Source organism: Felis catus, chromosome B2 (genome assembly GCF_018350175.1).
Source record: "Felis catus isolate Fca126 chromosome B2, F.catus_Fca126_mat1.0, whole genome shotgun sequence".
NCBI lineage: Eukaryota > Metazoa > Chordata > Mammalia > Carnivora > Felidae > Felis > Felis catus.
Genome location: NC_058372.1, coordinates 74211328 through 74227846, shown reverse-complemented (window position 1 = coordinate 74227846; position 16519 = coordinate 74211328). Strand labels below are relative to the sequence as shown.

Sequence of the window (16519 nt, the reverse complement as noted above, 5' to 3'; positions counted from 1 at the left end):
GAAGGATTTAATTAGATCAGTTACTCTCAAGGTTATTATAAAGGGGTATTCAATTCCTGTTGTTCAAATTGTTTCAAGCTTGAGAAAATGTCACTTCCAGGATCTTCAGGTCTATTATTTATCTAATGTCTAATCCAAGTTAATCTTTTGAATGATGGTTGTTTGGAAAAGCTAGCTGAAATATATTGTTCTAAGGGACTATTGACATATGGGATACCAAATGAAGCCTATGCCTTTGTTCTTTAAAGAAATTTCTTCCCTTTTATCCTTTAAGATAAAAACTTAAGGAAGAATTAGAATAGAACTAATATATATATATATATATATATATATATATATATATATATATAACGGAATATTACTCAGCTGTCAAAAAGAATGAAATCTTGGCATCTGCAATGATGTGGTGGAGCTACAGTATATTATACTAAGCAAAATAAGTCAGTCATAGAAAGACAAATAGCATATGATTTCACTCATATGTAGAATTTAAGAAACAACACAGATGAACATATGGGACAGGGAAAAAGAGAGAGAGAGAGAAACAAACCATTGAAGACTCTTAAAGACAGAGAAAAAATGGAGGATTGATGTAGAAAGGTGGGTGGGGGTGGTCTAGAAGGTTGATGTGTATTAAGGAGGGCACGTGTGATTATTGTATGTAAGTGATGAATCACTGAATTCTACTCTCGAAACAATATTACACTGCTACAATATTACACTGATTAGAATTTAAATAAAAATTTGAAAAGGAAAAAGAAAGAAGCAATAGGCTGGCACAGTTAAGGCATGATGATTTTGGTCACTCTGATGATGTGCACCTACCTAACACATTTTCCATGGCCAAACTAAATCCATCTGGACACCTACCTGTGTGAGCAAGATGCTCTACCGATTTTCATGACATGAACTGGCTCCTTCATTGACTTAATAAAATAACTGGTTTTCTGGCACTATATACATTGTTATTCTTTTTGTTATAAAAGAAGCAACTCAAAATCATGTTAAGATCCATGGAAACAAAACTTGCCAAACATGCTATAACAATAATGGCATATCTTTATTTATTTACTTCTGAAACTATAAACTGGAAAGAGCTCTGTAAGTAAGGATGATAATAATGTTCTTGTATGAGTTCCTTAGCTACCCAAACCAAATAATGGGAAATAAAATTATTTTTTACTCACAATCATCTGCCCAGTTATGCCATCCTGTGCAAAATGAAACACAGGACATTCATGGGACAAGAAAGCCTAGTCGGTCTGCTTAATAAAAATACAAAGTAAAAACTATGAAGGTCCACATAGAATATTTTGAGAAAGCCATCCTTTTAAGGATTCCCATAGAGTCTGCTGGGAGAAGAGTTTCAATGATCAGAGGTTCTAAGGATCACTTTGGTGACTGCTAACTCTTGATATTAACAGAAATGTCTCATCATTGCTAAATGGTGTGTCTTTTCTTCCCACAGATCAGTGAAATTCCATTACATTCTACAAGTATTTATTGGGCCCCTATCACATTGGTATCTAGTATTATGTCAGGGACTGAGCAGCTAGAATTTAGCATTTTGAGGCACATTATCAGTGTGCATTTATCTGACATCATAGAATGACAAAATAGTTGAGAGCAAAAGTTCATGAATAATTTTTTTCAATCAATCATGTACATATTACATGTACTTTAAGAATTGAGAGGTATAAGAATGCCAAGTGATATAGAATGTTGGAGAATGTTTCATGTATAACATGAAATTTGAACTGTACTTTGGAGAACAGATAGAATTTAGAGTGAAAGGAAAAGAATGGAAAAAATATCTCTGTACCATCTATCTATCGATCTATCATCTATCATCTATCTTTCATCTATATTTTGGTGGAGAGCAGCTTGAATTGAGTCACTGTGATTAGAGTAAATCTGAATTTCCAAAGACATGAGAATAATTACTTGATGTAATGAAATAATCGGGAGAAAAAGTTTTGAAAGTTTCAATAAAGATTACATCAGTAATAACATTTTTGCTGTAGCATATAATATTCTTCTTCTTTCCCACCACATATAACTCATTTATCCCCCAAATCCAGTTCAAATTCATTTATGTTTTAAGTCTCCACTTCACCTTGTGCTGTGTAGACACAAACCTAAACTGGCACATCCACTTAATATAATTAAGCTCTGATCCAGGCCCTGTAAACAATGGTCAAAGATGATGCCAGAATGGTGCAAAGTTGACTGCCTTTAGCTACTTCTTAAGTATTATTATATTAAGAAAAAATTATCTGTGTGAGTTTTTAGAAAAAAATTATCTGTGTGAGTTATATCAACTGGATACCTGACTCCAAGGAAATATGAAGGTCTTATCTAGGTGCTTATACCTTATACACAGTGGTTTTACACATACAGGATACTCAGTACATATTTTCTGAATAAATGAATAGATTAATAAATACATTTAGGCTCTTTACAGGCTTTAATCCTTTCAGAGTGATTGGCATGTGTTGCTGTTGTGATTCTGGAGTTTTTATGGTGAGGGGATTTTTTAATTTGCTCAATAAATGAGAACGATAATTCTTTGGATACTTCTTTAACAACTTGAATTCTCTCAGCTATAATCAGAAGTAGATTTTTTTTTAAAAAGTAGATTTTCGGGGCACCTGGGTGACTTAGTTGGTTAAGCATCTGACTTCAGCTCAGGTCATGATCTCACGGTTTGTGAGTTCAAGCCCTGCGTTGAGCTTTTTGCTGACAGCTCGGAGCTTGGAAGCTGCTTCAGATTCTGTGTCTCCCTCTCTCTCTGCTCCTCTCCTGCTCACTCTCTGTCTCTGTCTCTGTCTCTGTCTCTCTCTCTCAAAAATAAATAAAAATTAAAAAATTAAAAGGTTAAGAATGTGGATTTTATTAAAATTATATGTGAAATAATAAAATTATAGAGAAGTAATATTTTACTAGCCCAAAATTAAATCTACATCTGTTACTTATTAAACTATCTCAACCCACCTCTCAGTGTGGATGGGGATCACTTTCTATGTCCCTGAATTCTCTCCTGCCCAATTCTTTTTTTTTAAAGTTTATTTATTTATTTTGAGAATGAGAGAGAGCACATGTGCATGATCAGGGGAGTGGCAGAGAGAGAGGGAGAGAGAGAGAATCCAAAGCAGGCTCCATGCTGTCAGCACATGGGACTTGATCTCATATATTGAGATCATGACCTGAGCTGAAGCTAAGAATCTGACGCTTAACTGAGCCACCCAGGTGCCCCTCTTCTGCCCAACTCTTATGAAACCTAAGTTCATAATGTGGCTTTTCTAACTGAGATTTTTATCTCACTCTGAATCAAATTTTCAACCCACTTTTAATAATTGTTCATGCTGCACTTTTTTCTTTGATCATATTTTTAAAAATACATTTGTCATGTACGTGTTTTGTAAGCCTCAAATCCTCTTTTAAAAATAATAAAGCATAAAGAAACATACATTTTCAAAACACATACTCTGCTTCAGTAATTGTGTTAGGTACTACAGATAGAAGTCAAAACTTGATTAGTAAATTATAGGAAAGAACACTGAAGCCTAATGAAAATTGGTAAAATTTTTCTACCCCCTAAATATATGTCAATTTGAAGGATAATATAACTCTTTCATAGGTCTAGAAGTAGGAAAGGACTAAAGAGGCATTTAACACAACTTGTTATAAATGTGTTCCACAAAACAGTATTGCAGAAGACAGTTTTACTTCCTGTGGTCAAGTAATGACAGTACAAAATCAATGGTGGGTACAATTGCTGGTGCCTTAGCACAAGTCAGGAGAGTGGCTCCAAAGTGTACCAGTCATCATTGTATTCTTCACTGCCACACACTTTCAGTAAAAACAAATAAAAAAAACCCCTGATACCTCATTGTAATTTTGATTTGCATTTCCCTAATGATGAATGATGTTGAGCATCTTTTCATGTGTCTGTTGGCCATCTGGATGCCTTTTTTGGAAAAATGTCTGTTCAGGTCTTCTGCCCATTATCTAATAGGAGTTGTTGTTGTTGTTTTTTTGTATTGAGTTAGAAGTTATTTATCTATTTTGGATAGTAACCCTTTTTTAGATATATCATTTGCAAATATCTTACCACATTCAGTAGGTTGTCTTTTTTTATTATTATTAATGGTTTCTTTTGTTGCAAAGAAGGTTTTTAGTTTGATGTAGTCCCAATAGTTTATTTTTGCTTTTGTTTCCCTTGTGAAAGGAGACATATCTAGAAAAATGTTGCTATGGTTGATGTCAAAGAAATGACTGCCTGTAATTTCTAGGATTTTTATGGTTTCAGGTCTCATGTTTAGGTCCTTAATCCATTTTGAGTCCGTTTTTGTGTATGGTATTAGAAAGTGGTCCAGTTTCACTCTTTTACATGTAGCTGTCCCATTTTCCCAAAACCATTTGTTAAAAAGACTGTCTTTTCCCCATTGTATATTTTTGCCTTCTTTGTCATAGATCAATTGACTATATAATCATGGGTTTATTTCTGGGATCTCTAGTCTATTCTATTGATCTATGTGTCTATTTCTGTGCAAATACCCTACCGTTTTGATTACCACAGCTTTGTAGTATATCTTGAAATCTGTGATTGTGATATATCCTGCTTTGTTCTTTTCAGGATTGCTTTGGTTATTCAGGGTCTTTTGTGGTTCCATACAAATTGTAGGATTATTTTTTCTAATTGTCTGAAAAATACGTTAGTATTTTGATAGGGATTGCATTGAATCTGTAGGTTGCTTTATAAGCAACGTTTGTTGCTTATATTGTTATAAGGACGTTTTAACAATATTAACTCTTCTAATACATGAGCATGGGATATCTTTCCAGTTGGTTTCTGTCATCTTCAAATTCTTTCATCAGTGTTTTATCATTTTTGTAGTACAGGTCTTTCACCTTTTTGGCTCAGTTTATTCTTAGATATTTTATTCTTTTTGGTACAATTGTAAATGATGTGGTTTTTTAAATTTCTCTTTCTGCTACTTCATTATTAGAGTATAGAAATGCTACTGATTTCTGGGTATTAATTTGTATCCTGCCATTTTACTGAATTCATCATTACTTCTAGTAGTTTTTGGTAGAGTCTTTAGGATTTTCTGTATATAGTATCATATTATCTGCATATAGTGACAGTTTAACTTCTTTACCAATATGGATGCCTCTTATTTCCTTTTCTTGTCTGATTACTGTGTCTAGGACTTTCAGTACTATGTATTATGCTAAGTGAAATAAGTCAGACTGAGAACGACAAATACCATATGATTCTACTCATAAGTGGAATCTAAAAAAAAATGAATAAATAAACAGAAAGCAGAATTAGGCCTATAAATACAGAGACCAAACTGATGGTTCCCAGAGGGGAGGGAGTTGGAGATTGGACAAAATGGGGGGGACGGGGAGATGGAGATATAGACTTTCTATGAAATGAATAAGTCATGGGAATAAAAAGCACCATACAGGGAATACAGTCAATGATATTGTAATAGTGATGTAATGGGACACATGGTATCTATACTGTGGTGAACATACCATGATGTCTAAACTTGTCAAATCACTAAGTTGTACGGCTGAAACTAAGGTAACATTATGTGTCAACTATACTCAGATAAAAAATTAAACAAACAAACCCCTAAAAGCAGACAAACAAAAGCTAGTTTTACTTAGTAATGTCCTCAATGGAGCAGTAAAAATTATTAAAGTTATTGAGTCTTGGCTATTGAGCACATTATTTTTAGTAATCTAGGTAGATAAATGGTAATTGTGCACAAAACATTTCTACTGCATGTGAAGTAGGATGGTTATCTTGAGGAAAAGTATTTCTAGATTTGTTTGAGTTGTAGGTAAACAAGCCATGTTTTTCTTGGAATACCAGGAAAAGTTTCCTTTTCACTTGAAAGAATGACTGACAATTTGTATTGAGACATGAATATTTAGCTGGCATCTTTTTTTTTTCAAGAGAATATTAAATCATCTATTGATTACACATGATAATGGATGATACACAAGCTTTAATCCCATCTATAATTTTATCTGATACCATAATTCAATTTAGATATATTGCATAGGATGTGCCAACAATCATATTAATAACCAAATAAACTCCAGGACTTTGCTTGGGTGACCCTTTTAATGGTGACCTCCAGGTCACAACACATTAACTGTCAGTTCAACCACACCAATGTTTATGGAGACAATGGCTTCTGTGCCCAAGCAGGTTGCACATATATTTCAAATGGAACCTGGCATCACCCTGAAGGATCTAACTTCACACTGTTGGGGTAGTTTACCAAGATGGCTTCAGAGGAGACTAACTTTACACAGCACATTTAAAAAAAGACACATTTATTCAGTGTCATGATCAGACTATTACATTTAGCAATCAACAGCATGGGTGCAAAAAAAAAATCTAAATTAAAACCCTTTGTTGGAGTGCTTTACACTTTCCACAGAACAAAAACTAAAATAACCTGTTATACAATTACTCACAAATACAGTCCTCGAGTTTTTTGCCCATACACATGAGTATTGTCTAAAACATGTCTTCTTTGTAGCAGCTAGGCCCTGCCACCACTGTGCTTGGCTGAGTTCACAGATCTGTTGTAACCTGTAGCTTCCCTGTCACTTCTCTGGCTCTTCTTTCCTGCTAATGTTTGTTTCCTGGCAGTAATTAAAAATCTTCTGCCACTGCCAAAGCTACTGCTGCTGCTGGAACTGCCATAGCCACCTTGGTTTCGTGGTTTGGCAAAATATTGACCTCCACCACCATAGGGGCCAGAGCTTCTGCCTCCAAAATTTCCTCCTTTCATGGGTCCAAAATTTGAAGACTGATTGTTGTAATTGCCAAAATCATTATAGCTTCCACTGCCTCCAAAATTGCCTCCATCATTACCAAATCCTTTATAACCATCCCCACTGCCACCATACCCATCACCACCTTGACTGCCACCAAGGCCACCTCATCCACTGAAGTTTCCTTCATGGCCAAAGTTGTCATTCCCACCAAAACCACCTCCGGGACCATCACCGAAGTTCCAAGGACCACTTTGACCTCTTTGGCTGGAAGAGGCACTAGCCATCTCTTGCTTAGATAAAGCTTCCCTTACTTCACAGTTGTGGCCATTCACAGTATGGTATTTTTGAATGACAATCTTGTCTACAGAGTCATGGTCATCAGATGTTACAAAGGCAAAGCCTCTCTTTTTGCCATTGCCTCGGTCTGTCATGGTTTCAATCACTTCAATTTTCCCATACTGTTCAAAATAATCTCTTAGATGATGTTCTTCAGTGTCTTCTTTAATGCCACTGACAAAAATCTTTTTCACAGTTAAGTGGGCACCAGGTCTTTGAGAATCTTCTCTCGAGACAGCCCTCTTTGGTTCTACAACTCTTCCATCCACCTTGTGTGGCCTTGCATTCACGGCTGCATCCACCTCTTCCACAGTGGCATAGGTGACAAACCCAAAGCCTCTGGAGCGCTTGGTGTTTGGATCTCTCATTACCACACAGTCTGTAAGCATTCCCCGTTGCTCTAAACGGCTCCTCAGACTCTCATTGGTTGTTTCAAAGCTCAAACCTCGGATGAAAAGCTTCCGCAGCTGTTCAGGCTCTTTGGGAGACTCTGACTTAGACATGATGGCGGTGGGAGGGAGACTTTCATGATGCTTACTCGGTGGTATCCATGGGCAGAAAGTAGCTGACATCTTTTTTAAAAATGTATGATTTATTTCTGTCACTACAAGGAAAACAACTGACAGCATTTGTTTTTAATGATAAAGTTTGAGTTTTCAAGAGAAAATTGAATTTTGAATCAGCTACTATGAGCTTGATTGCTTTCCAGTATGTGAAAACCTTGCTGATCAAATTGGTGGTGATATTAATGGATGTATTTTCTGATATGGTATAATGAAATATGTCAACATTTGGAAGATCTCCATAACGCAGTGAATCAACATGCTCCAAATGTCATAAGATCATGCATGGGTAAAAGATCCATTGAAAGAGCAAGCTAGACAAGTAGATTTTAATGTAACACAGAATAAAAGTTTATCGATATGGCTTCTGATTCCATATTGTAATTAACCTTTCAGAAATGACCACTTGTTGAGTGTTGGTGTAGTATCAAAGAAGGATAATTATCTGAACATTAAAATACCCTTTCCTTTACAGATTATAGGTCTTGAGATACTATATTTTCTTTATATCAAAATAAATTGAATGCTGACGCAGATATGGGAATCTCTCTGTCTTCGAGGAAGACAGACTCAAAGAGATTTTTTAAAATGTAAAAAAGAAATGATATTCTTTTTTACTACATATTTTTTATTTTGGAAAATTTACTTACTTTTCCTAAAGATACATTATTTATAGTGAAATGTAATACATATACTATTATTATTATTTTAAAATGAGTTAAACGTATAAAAATTTTCTCAGTTTTAGTTTCTAAATGAGTAAATATGAATAGGATGGACACAAACAAAAGCAATTTGTGTACTCAATAATTTTTAAGGATGAAAGGAGTCCTGGAACAAAAAAGTTTGAGAACCATGGTCTAGGAAAAAGAAAAAACCCTGAGGTCACATTTAAGTCCTTTCATTTATGCATCTTCTATTTACTAATATGGAAATGAAAACCAGCACTCATATTTCTATGATGTGAACAAATATAAGTAAAAACTTTAATAGTGTTGTAACTGTGAAAAATATGTCTTTTCTGGTTATTTCTAGGTACAAATATTTATGGGAGATGGAAATCCTGAAATATTGTACTTGTTTTATTTTACCAAAAATACTTTGTGTTTGTGTATCAAAGAAGAATTCTCCATAAAGTTTAATGATATTACTATTAAAATAATGTTGCCATACAGATAAAATCTGAGACTCTTAAGAAATATCAGCATAAATAGAAATTCAATAGTAAAGAATACATTTATTATAATTTCCCAGGGGCTTTTTTTTCATAGAATTATGACACCTGACAAATGGCTGCAGGGAAAATATGCCAAATGAGTTCCCCTGTTGTTTACAGCTTGTCACAGACTGGGGCAATACAGAAAGAAGATGAATGCATCCTTCACACTCCAGATTGTCTCTACTCATAAAGGGAAACTGTTCTCTCCCCATCTCAACAATGATTGGTTTAGATCAGTACAATAGATCAATGATATTCTGGTTACTTGATGAGTTTATGGAAACAGAACAAGGAAGATGGAGTCCCACTCAAGGATTTCCCTGCAAGGTGACCCCACAGTAGCCAAAGCTGAAGAAGCACTCTTTATGTTTTGTATAGGTGCCATGTTTTTTGTATCCAAATTGCCCCTTTTGTTTTTCTGATTCAATTAATGCCACCCTTAAACATTGCTACATACGACAGACTTGTTGGTCCAAGAGTGAGGCACAGACCAGCATCTCCATCATCCCTTGAAGCATTTTAGAAATGTATACTCCTGGGCTCCACCTTGGACCTCCTGAATCAGAATCTGCATTTTAACAAGATCCCCAGGGGATGTATATGTTTATTTATGTTTGAAAAGCACTATTGTGCATCGGATGATTTCAACCATGGCTGCACTTTGCAATCACCTGGGAGTTTCTAAAAATCCTGATGCTTGGACTACACTGCAGAGCAATGAAATCAGAATCTCTGAAGATAGGACACTGCTTAAGAAGAATAAACATTCTTTAAGCTCTGTCAGTGTCACCCTTTTCTACTGCATTTATATTCATAGATGCACCTCAGGATTTATTATGGAAGTCGGTGGGGAAAATACTCCATAAGCGATTTTTTTTAAAAACACCTTTATTGAAGTATAATTGATATTTAAAAACTATACATGTTTAATAATTACAATTTGGAGTTTGGACATACTACATACACCCATGAAACCATTACACAGTCAAGGTAATAGGCATATCCATCACCTCCAAAAATTCCCTTGTGTCCCCCCTTTTTTGTGTGGTAGGAACACTTTTTTGTGTGTGTCTGTGTGACAAAAACATGGGAGTGACCTTGACACCTTTTTAGGTATACAGTATAATATTGTTAACTATTGGCATTGTTTTACAGGAGATTTCTAGAACTTATTGATCTTGCATAACTGAAACTTTATGCCATTAAATGATACTCCTCATATCCCCCAGCTCCCAGCCTCTGGCAACCAATCTATTCTCTGCTATTATTTTAACTATTTTAGATATCTCATATAAGTGGAATCATGCAGTATTTGTCCTTCTGTGATTGGCTTATTTCATTTAGCATAATGTTGTCAACAATCCAGAAATAGCAATATTAAAACCACTGAATCAATACGTGGTACTTAGTAAGAGTTTATTGTAGATATAACAACAGTTCTTGAAAGAACTGGAAGCCTTTAAATTCAAAGACTGATGTGAAGCTCAGGGGCATGACATTACATGACAGTTTACAAAGTGAAAATGAGGAAGTTGTTTAACCTTTACAATGATTTGTTATTGCATTGAGGGTTTCTAGAAGGCAGGGAATGGGTTACAAGTGATTATCTTACACAATTTTTAGGAAAATGACTTGTTTCTTTTATTAGAGGCATTTGTAAGAATCAACCCATGGTAAATTTCAGCTTGTTTTGCAGAATAAGCTAAATTAAATTTCATTTATATAGCTTAAATGTTTTTTCTGCTCAGGGAATTTTCAAGTCCCCTCTCCATTTTGTATTTAATTTTAACAGTGTCCTCTGGTTTCAGCCATGTTGTCGCATATGGCAGGATTTCCTTCTTCTTAAAGGTTGAATAATACTCATTGTATTTAGGCACATTTTTTCTTAATCCACTCATCTATTAATGGATATTTGAGTTGTTTCCTTATCTTGGGTATTGTGAATAATGCTGAAATAAACACGTGAGTGCAGATATCTCTTTGAGATCCTGATTTCATATCTATTGGGTTATACCCAAAAGTGTGTTGCTGGATAATACAATAGTTCTATTATTAAATTTTTGAGGAACCTCCATACTCTTTTCCATAGAAGCTGCACCGTTTTACATGCCCACCAATAATACACAAGGGTTCTAATTTCTCCATATCATTACCAATAATTATTATCTCCTGTCTCTTTGACCCTACCAGGTATGAGGGATAGTTCATTGTGGTTTTGATTTATGTTTCCTAATGATTAGTATGTTGGGCATCTTTTAACTTATCTGTTGGCCATTTGTATGCCTTCTTTGGAGAAATGTCTGTTCAGACCTACTGCCCATTTTAAAAGCAGGTTATTTGTGATTTTGGTATTGAGTTGTGCCTACAACTCAATGTATATTATATACATATATATATATATATAACTCAATATATGTTATATATTTTGATATTAACACCTTATCAGATATATGGTTTGCAAATTTTTTCCCCATTCTGTGGATTGACTTTTTCACCCTGCTGTTTCCTTTTCTGTGCAAAAGATTTTCAGTTTGATGTAGTGCCACTTTTTGTCTTTGTTGTCTGTGATTTTTTGTCTATTTTTGTCTTTGTTGCCTGTGAATTTGGTGTCATAACCAAAATGTCATTGCAAAGACCAATGTCAAGAAGTTTTTCTCCTGCGTGTTCTTCTTTTTTTTTTTTTTAAATTTTTTTTTTCAACGTTTATTTATTTTTGGGACAGAGAGAGACAGAGCATGAACGGGCGAGGGGCAGAGAGAGAGGGAGACACAGAATCGGAAACAGGCTCCAGGCTCCGAGCCATCAGCCCAGAGCCTGACGCGGGGCTCGAACTCACGGACCGTGAGATCGTGACCTGGCTGAAGTCGGACGCTTAACCGACTGCGCCACCCAGGCGCCCCTCCTGCGTGTTCTTCTAGAAGTTTTACGGTTTCAGGTGTTATGTTTGTCTTTAATCCTTTTTGAGTTGGTCTTTATGTATGTATGGTGTAAGTTAAGAATCTCATTTCATTCTTTTGCATGTGTGTATCTAGTTTTCCCAACACCAAGGAAGGGAGACTATCCTTTCTCCATTGTGTATTCTTGGTAGTCTTATCAGAAATCAGTAGACCATTTATGCATGGGTTTATTTCTGAATTTTCTATTCTGTTCCTCTGGTCTATATGTCTGCCTTTATACCATACTGTTTTAAGTACTGTAGGTTTATAATATATTTTAAAATCAGGATATCTGATGCCTGTGTGATGCCCTTGTTTTATTTCTCTTTCTCAAGATGACTTTGGCTATTTTATATGACTTTTATGGTTTGGAATAAATTTCCTATTTTTTTTTTTTCCTTGAGAAGCACCTTTGGTCAGCAGGAGAAAGACAAATGCCATATGATTTCACTCATGTGGCATTTAAGAAAAAAAATGAGCAAAGGCAAAGAGAGAGAGAGAGAGAGAGAGAGAGAGAGAGAGAGAGAGAGGCAAACCAAGAAAGAGACTCTTAACTAAGAGAACAAACTGATGGTTACCAGAATGGATATGGGTAAGGGGATGGGTTAAATAGGTGATAGGGAATAAGAAGTGCCCTTATGATGAGCCCAGGTGTTGTATGTAAGTGTTGAATCACTATATTGTACAACTGAAACTAATATTACACTGTAGGTTAACTAACTGGAACTTAAATAAAAACTTAAAAAATATCTTTGGGATTTTGATGCAGATAGCATTGAAAATGTAGATTTCTTTGGGTAATATGGAAATTTTACAATATTAGGTCTTATATGAACACAGATATATTTTCATATATTTGTGTCTTCTTTAATTTCTTTCATCAGTGTTTTGTTGGTTTTAGTGTACAAGTCTTTCCTAATCTTGGTTAAGTTCATTTCTAAGTATTTTAGTCTTTTTGATGTGATTGTAAATGGGATTGCTTTACAATTTCCTTTTCAGGTAGTTTGTTGTTAGTATATAGAAACAAACTGATTTTTGTATGTTGATTTGTAACCTGCAACTTTACTGAATTTGTCTCTTAGTTCTAAGAATTTGTGTGTGTGTGTTGGAAACTTTCAGGTCTTCTGCATATAAGATCATACCATCTACAAACAAAGATAATTTTACTTTTTCCTTTCCATTTTGGATAACTTTTACCTGTTTTTCTTAAATAATTTCTCTGGCTAGGACTTCCAATACTATAATTGGAAAGAGAGGGCATCCTTATATTGTTCCTGATCTTAGGTGAACAGTTTTCAGATTTTTACTGGTAAGTACAATGTTGGCTGTGAGCTTGGTCATATATGGTCTTTATTATGTTGAAGTACATTCCCTCTATACTTAATTTGTTGAGTTTTGATCATGAATAGATATTGAATTTAGTTGGATGCTCTTTCTGTACCTTTTGAGATAATAATATACTTTTTATCCTTCATTTTGTTACTGTGGTATATCACATTTATTTCTCTGCATATTTGAACTATCCTTGCACCCCAAGCATAAATCTCACTTGATTGTTGTGTATGGCCCATTTAATATGTTGTTGAATTTGTTTTACTAGCATTTTATTGGGGATTTTTGCATATATGTTCATCAGGGATATTGCACTGTAATTTTCTTTGCCTGTGACATCCTGGTATGGCTTTGGTATCTGGATAATGCTGGCCTTGTAAAGAGAGTTTAGAATATTCCTTATTCTTTAATATTTTGGAAGGGTTTGAAAATGGTTGGTGTTAATTATTCTTTAAATGTTTGGTAGATTTACCTGTGTAGCTATGTCGTCTTAGGCTTTTCTTGTTGGAAATATTTGATTATTGATTCCATCTCTTTACTAGTGATTGCCTGTTCAGATTTTCTATTTCTTCATGATTCAATCTTGGTAAGTCAGATGTTTCTAGAAATTTATCCCCTTCTTCTAGATTACCCATTTTGTTGGCATGTAATTATTCTTACCAGTTTTTTTTTTTTATCCTTTGTATGTCTCTGGCATTAGTAATAATGACTCCTTGTTCGTTTCTGATTTTATTTATTTGAGTCTTTTTTTTTCTTTAGTTTAGCTAAAGGTTTGTTAATCTTGTTCACCTTTTGAAGATACCAGCTCTTAATTTTACTGATTTTTTTCTATTATTTTTCTAGTCTCTATTTAATGTCTACTCTAATCTCTATTATTTACTTCCTCCTGCTAACTTTGGGATTAGTTTGTTTTCCTTTTTCTAGCTCCTTGAGGTATAAAGTTAGGTTTTTTATTTGAAATTTTTCTCTTTTTTAAGTATAAACATTTATTGCTATAAACTTTCCTTTTGGTACTGCTTTTGCTATATCCCATAAATTTTGATATGCTGGGTTTTCATTTTTTTGCCCTCCCATCAGTGACATTTTTTTAAAAGGATAGACATTCAACAAAGATGGTAGCACAATTCTATACATGTTGAATGGGTAAGAAATACATAAATATGACAATAAACATGGCACTTTGCCTTGAACAAGACCTGAGGGTTGCTTGTGGAAGGGGGCATCAGAAGAATGAGGTTTGTTGGTTATTATGAAGCAGTGGGAAGGAGGCTTAGTTGAAACTGGGTAGAAAGTTGGAATACCTTCTGTGTATGGGGTTTTCATTTTTATTTGTCTCAAGATACTTTCTGATTTTCCCTTTGATTTCTTCTTGTATCCATCCCTCTTTTTCCAGGATATGTGTAATTTCCAATATTTCTGAATTTGCCAATTATCCTCCTGACTTTAGCTTCATACCGTCATGGCCAGAAAAGATATGTGGTATGATTTCAACCTTAAATTTGTTTAGGCTTGTTCTGTAGCCAAATCTGGGATCTATCCTGAAGAGTATTCTGTGTGTGCTTGAGAAAAATGTGTATTCTTCTGCCATTGGGTAGAATAGTCTGTATATGTCTATTAGGTCCATTTGGTGTATAGTGTTGCTCAAGACTATTTCCCTACTGATTTTCTTTCTGAATGTTTTATACACTGCTGAAAGTGAGGTATTATAGTCTCCTACTATTACGGTATCACTGTTTCTCTCTTCAGTTCTATTATTGTTTGCCTTATATATTTGAATGCTCTGATGTTGGGTATGTATGTAATTATTATATCTTCCTGGTAAATTGATCCTTTTGTCATTATATAATGTCCTTCTTTATCTCTTGTGATCATTTTTGACTTAAAGTATATTTTGTCTGTTATAAATATAGCCATGTCTGCTCTCTTTTGTTTACCATTTGTATGGAAGAGCTTTTTCTATCCCTTTATCTTCATTCTATGTGTCTTTAAATCTAAAGTGAGTCTCTCTCTCTCTCTCTCTCAAAAAAGAGAGAGAGAGAGAGAATGCATACTCCGTGGGATGGGGGTGGCCAGAGAGAGAGAGTATGAGAGAATCCCAAGCAGGCACCACACTCTCAGTGCAGAGCCTGGTGGGGGGCTTGATCCCACAAACCATGAGATCATGACCTGAGCCAAAATCAAGAGTAGGAAGCTTAATGGACTGAGCCAACCAGGTACCCCTAAAGTGACTCTTTTATTTAGCATATAGTTGGGTCTTATATTTTATCCATTCAGCTATTCTATATCTTTTCCGTGGGGAGTTTAATCAGTTTATGTTTAAAGTAAATATTGATAGGGAAGGAATTAAAATTGCCACTTTCTTTCTGTCTTACAGTTCTTTTGTTTCTTTTCCTCTCTTGCTGTCTTCCTTTGTGTTTTGTTAATTTTTGTAGTGATGTTATTTGATTCCTTTATCTTTTGTGTGGCTTCTATAGGTATTTTCTTTGTGATTACCATGAGGCTTCCATAAAACATCTTACAGTTTTAACAGTCTGTTTTAAACTAATGAAAACCTAATCTCAACCACATACAAAAACTCTACACTTTTACTTCTCCCCCTGACACACACTTTGTTATTGATGTCACAGTTTACATCTTTTTATATTGTGCCTCTATTAACATACAAAATATAAAATTTCATAGTTAAGAGCTTGGGCTTTGGAGTAAGAAAGACTTAGTTGTGTCGGTCAGAAGTCTTTGGTTGCAAGTAACAGATGGTAATACAAGTTAGCAGATATCTGTTTCCAGATATTCAAATAATGTTATCAGCGGCCTCTCCCTTTCAGCTTTCTCTTTCCTCTACTTTGGCTTCATTTGCAGGCACATTCTCTCCATTTTGCAGCTCTAGGCATATGTTGTATATACAGCTAGTGAGCCCAGAGAAAAGAGATGCTTCCTTGTTTAGAGAACTCTGACTGGCCTAACCTGAGCTGTATGTCTGTGGTAGGTAGAATTTTAAGATGGTTCTGAAAACTTCTAGCCCTTATTGTTTAAAATACCCTTTTGCAGTTATTCTGTAAAGCACCTGTTTAGATGTATGTGAAAGCACTTGTTTAGATGTTGCTTTTACAGATATAACTCAGGTCCCCAAATCAGCTGATGTTAAGATAAGGGAGACCATCTAGGTGGGCCTGATCTATTCACACACACCCTTTAAATCTGGGTCTTGGGCTCAGAGATGGTGATGTCAGAGATCTGAAGTATAAGAGGTATTAAACACACCATTGCCAACTTGAAGACGAAGAAGGCCATGTGGCAAGGAATGTTCTTAGCCTCTAGAATCT

General features: G+C 35.0%; 2 protein-coding genes across 3 annotated transcripts in view; one reads left to right on the top strand and one right to left on the bottom strand.

The window, feature by feature from the left end:
• Positions 1 to 16519, top strand: part of UBE3D (ubiquitin protein ligase E3D) — a 240374-nt gene that overhangs the window by 208294 nt on the left and 15561 nt on the right. The window lies entirely within an intron of this gene.
• LOC101085976 (heterogeneous nuclear ribonucleoprotein A1-like) lies at positions 6573 to 7649 on the bottom strand. Its single transcript, XM_011282500.3, is given in 1 exon segment — positions 6573 to 7649. A coding segment is annotated over 1 exon segment (1077 nt).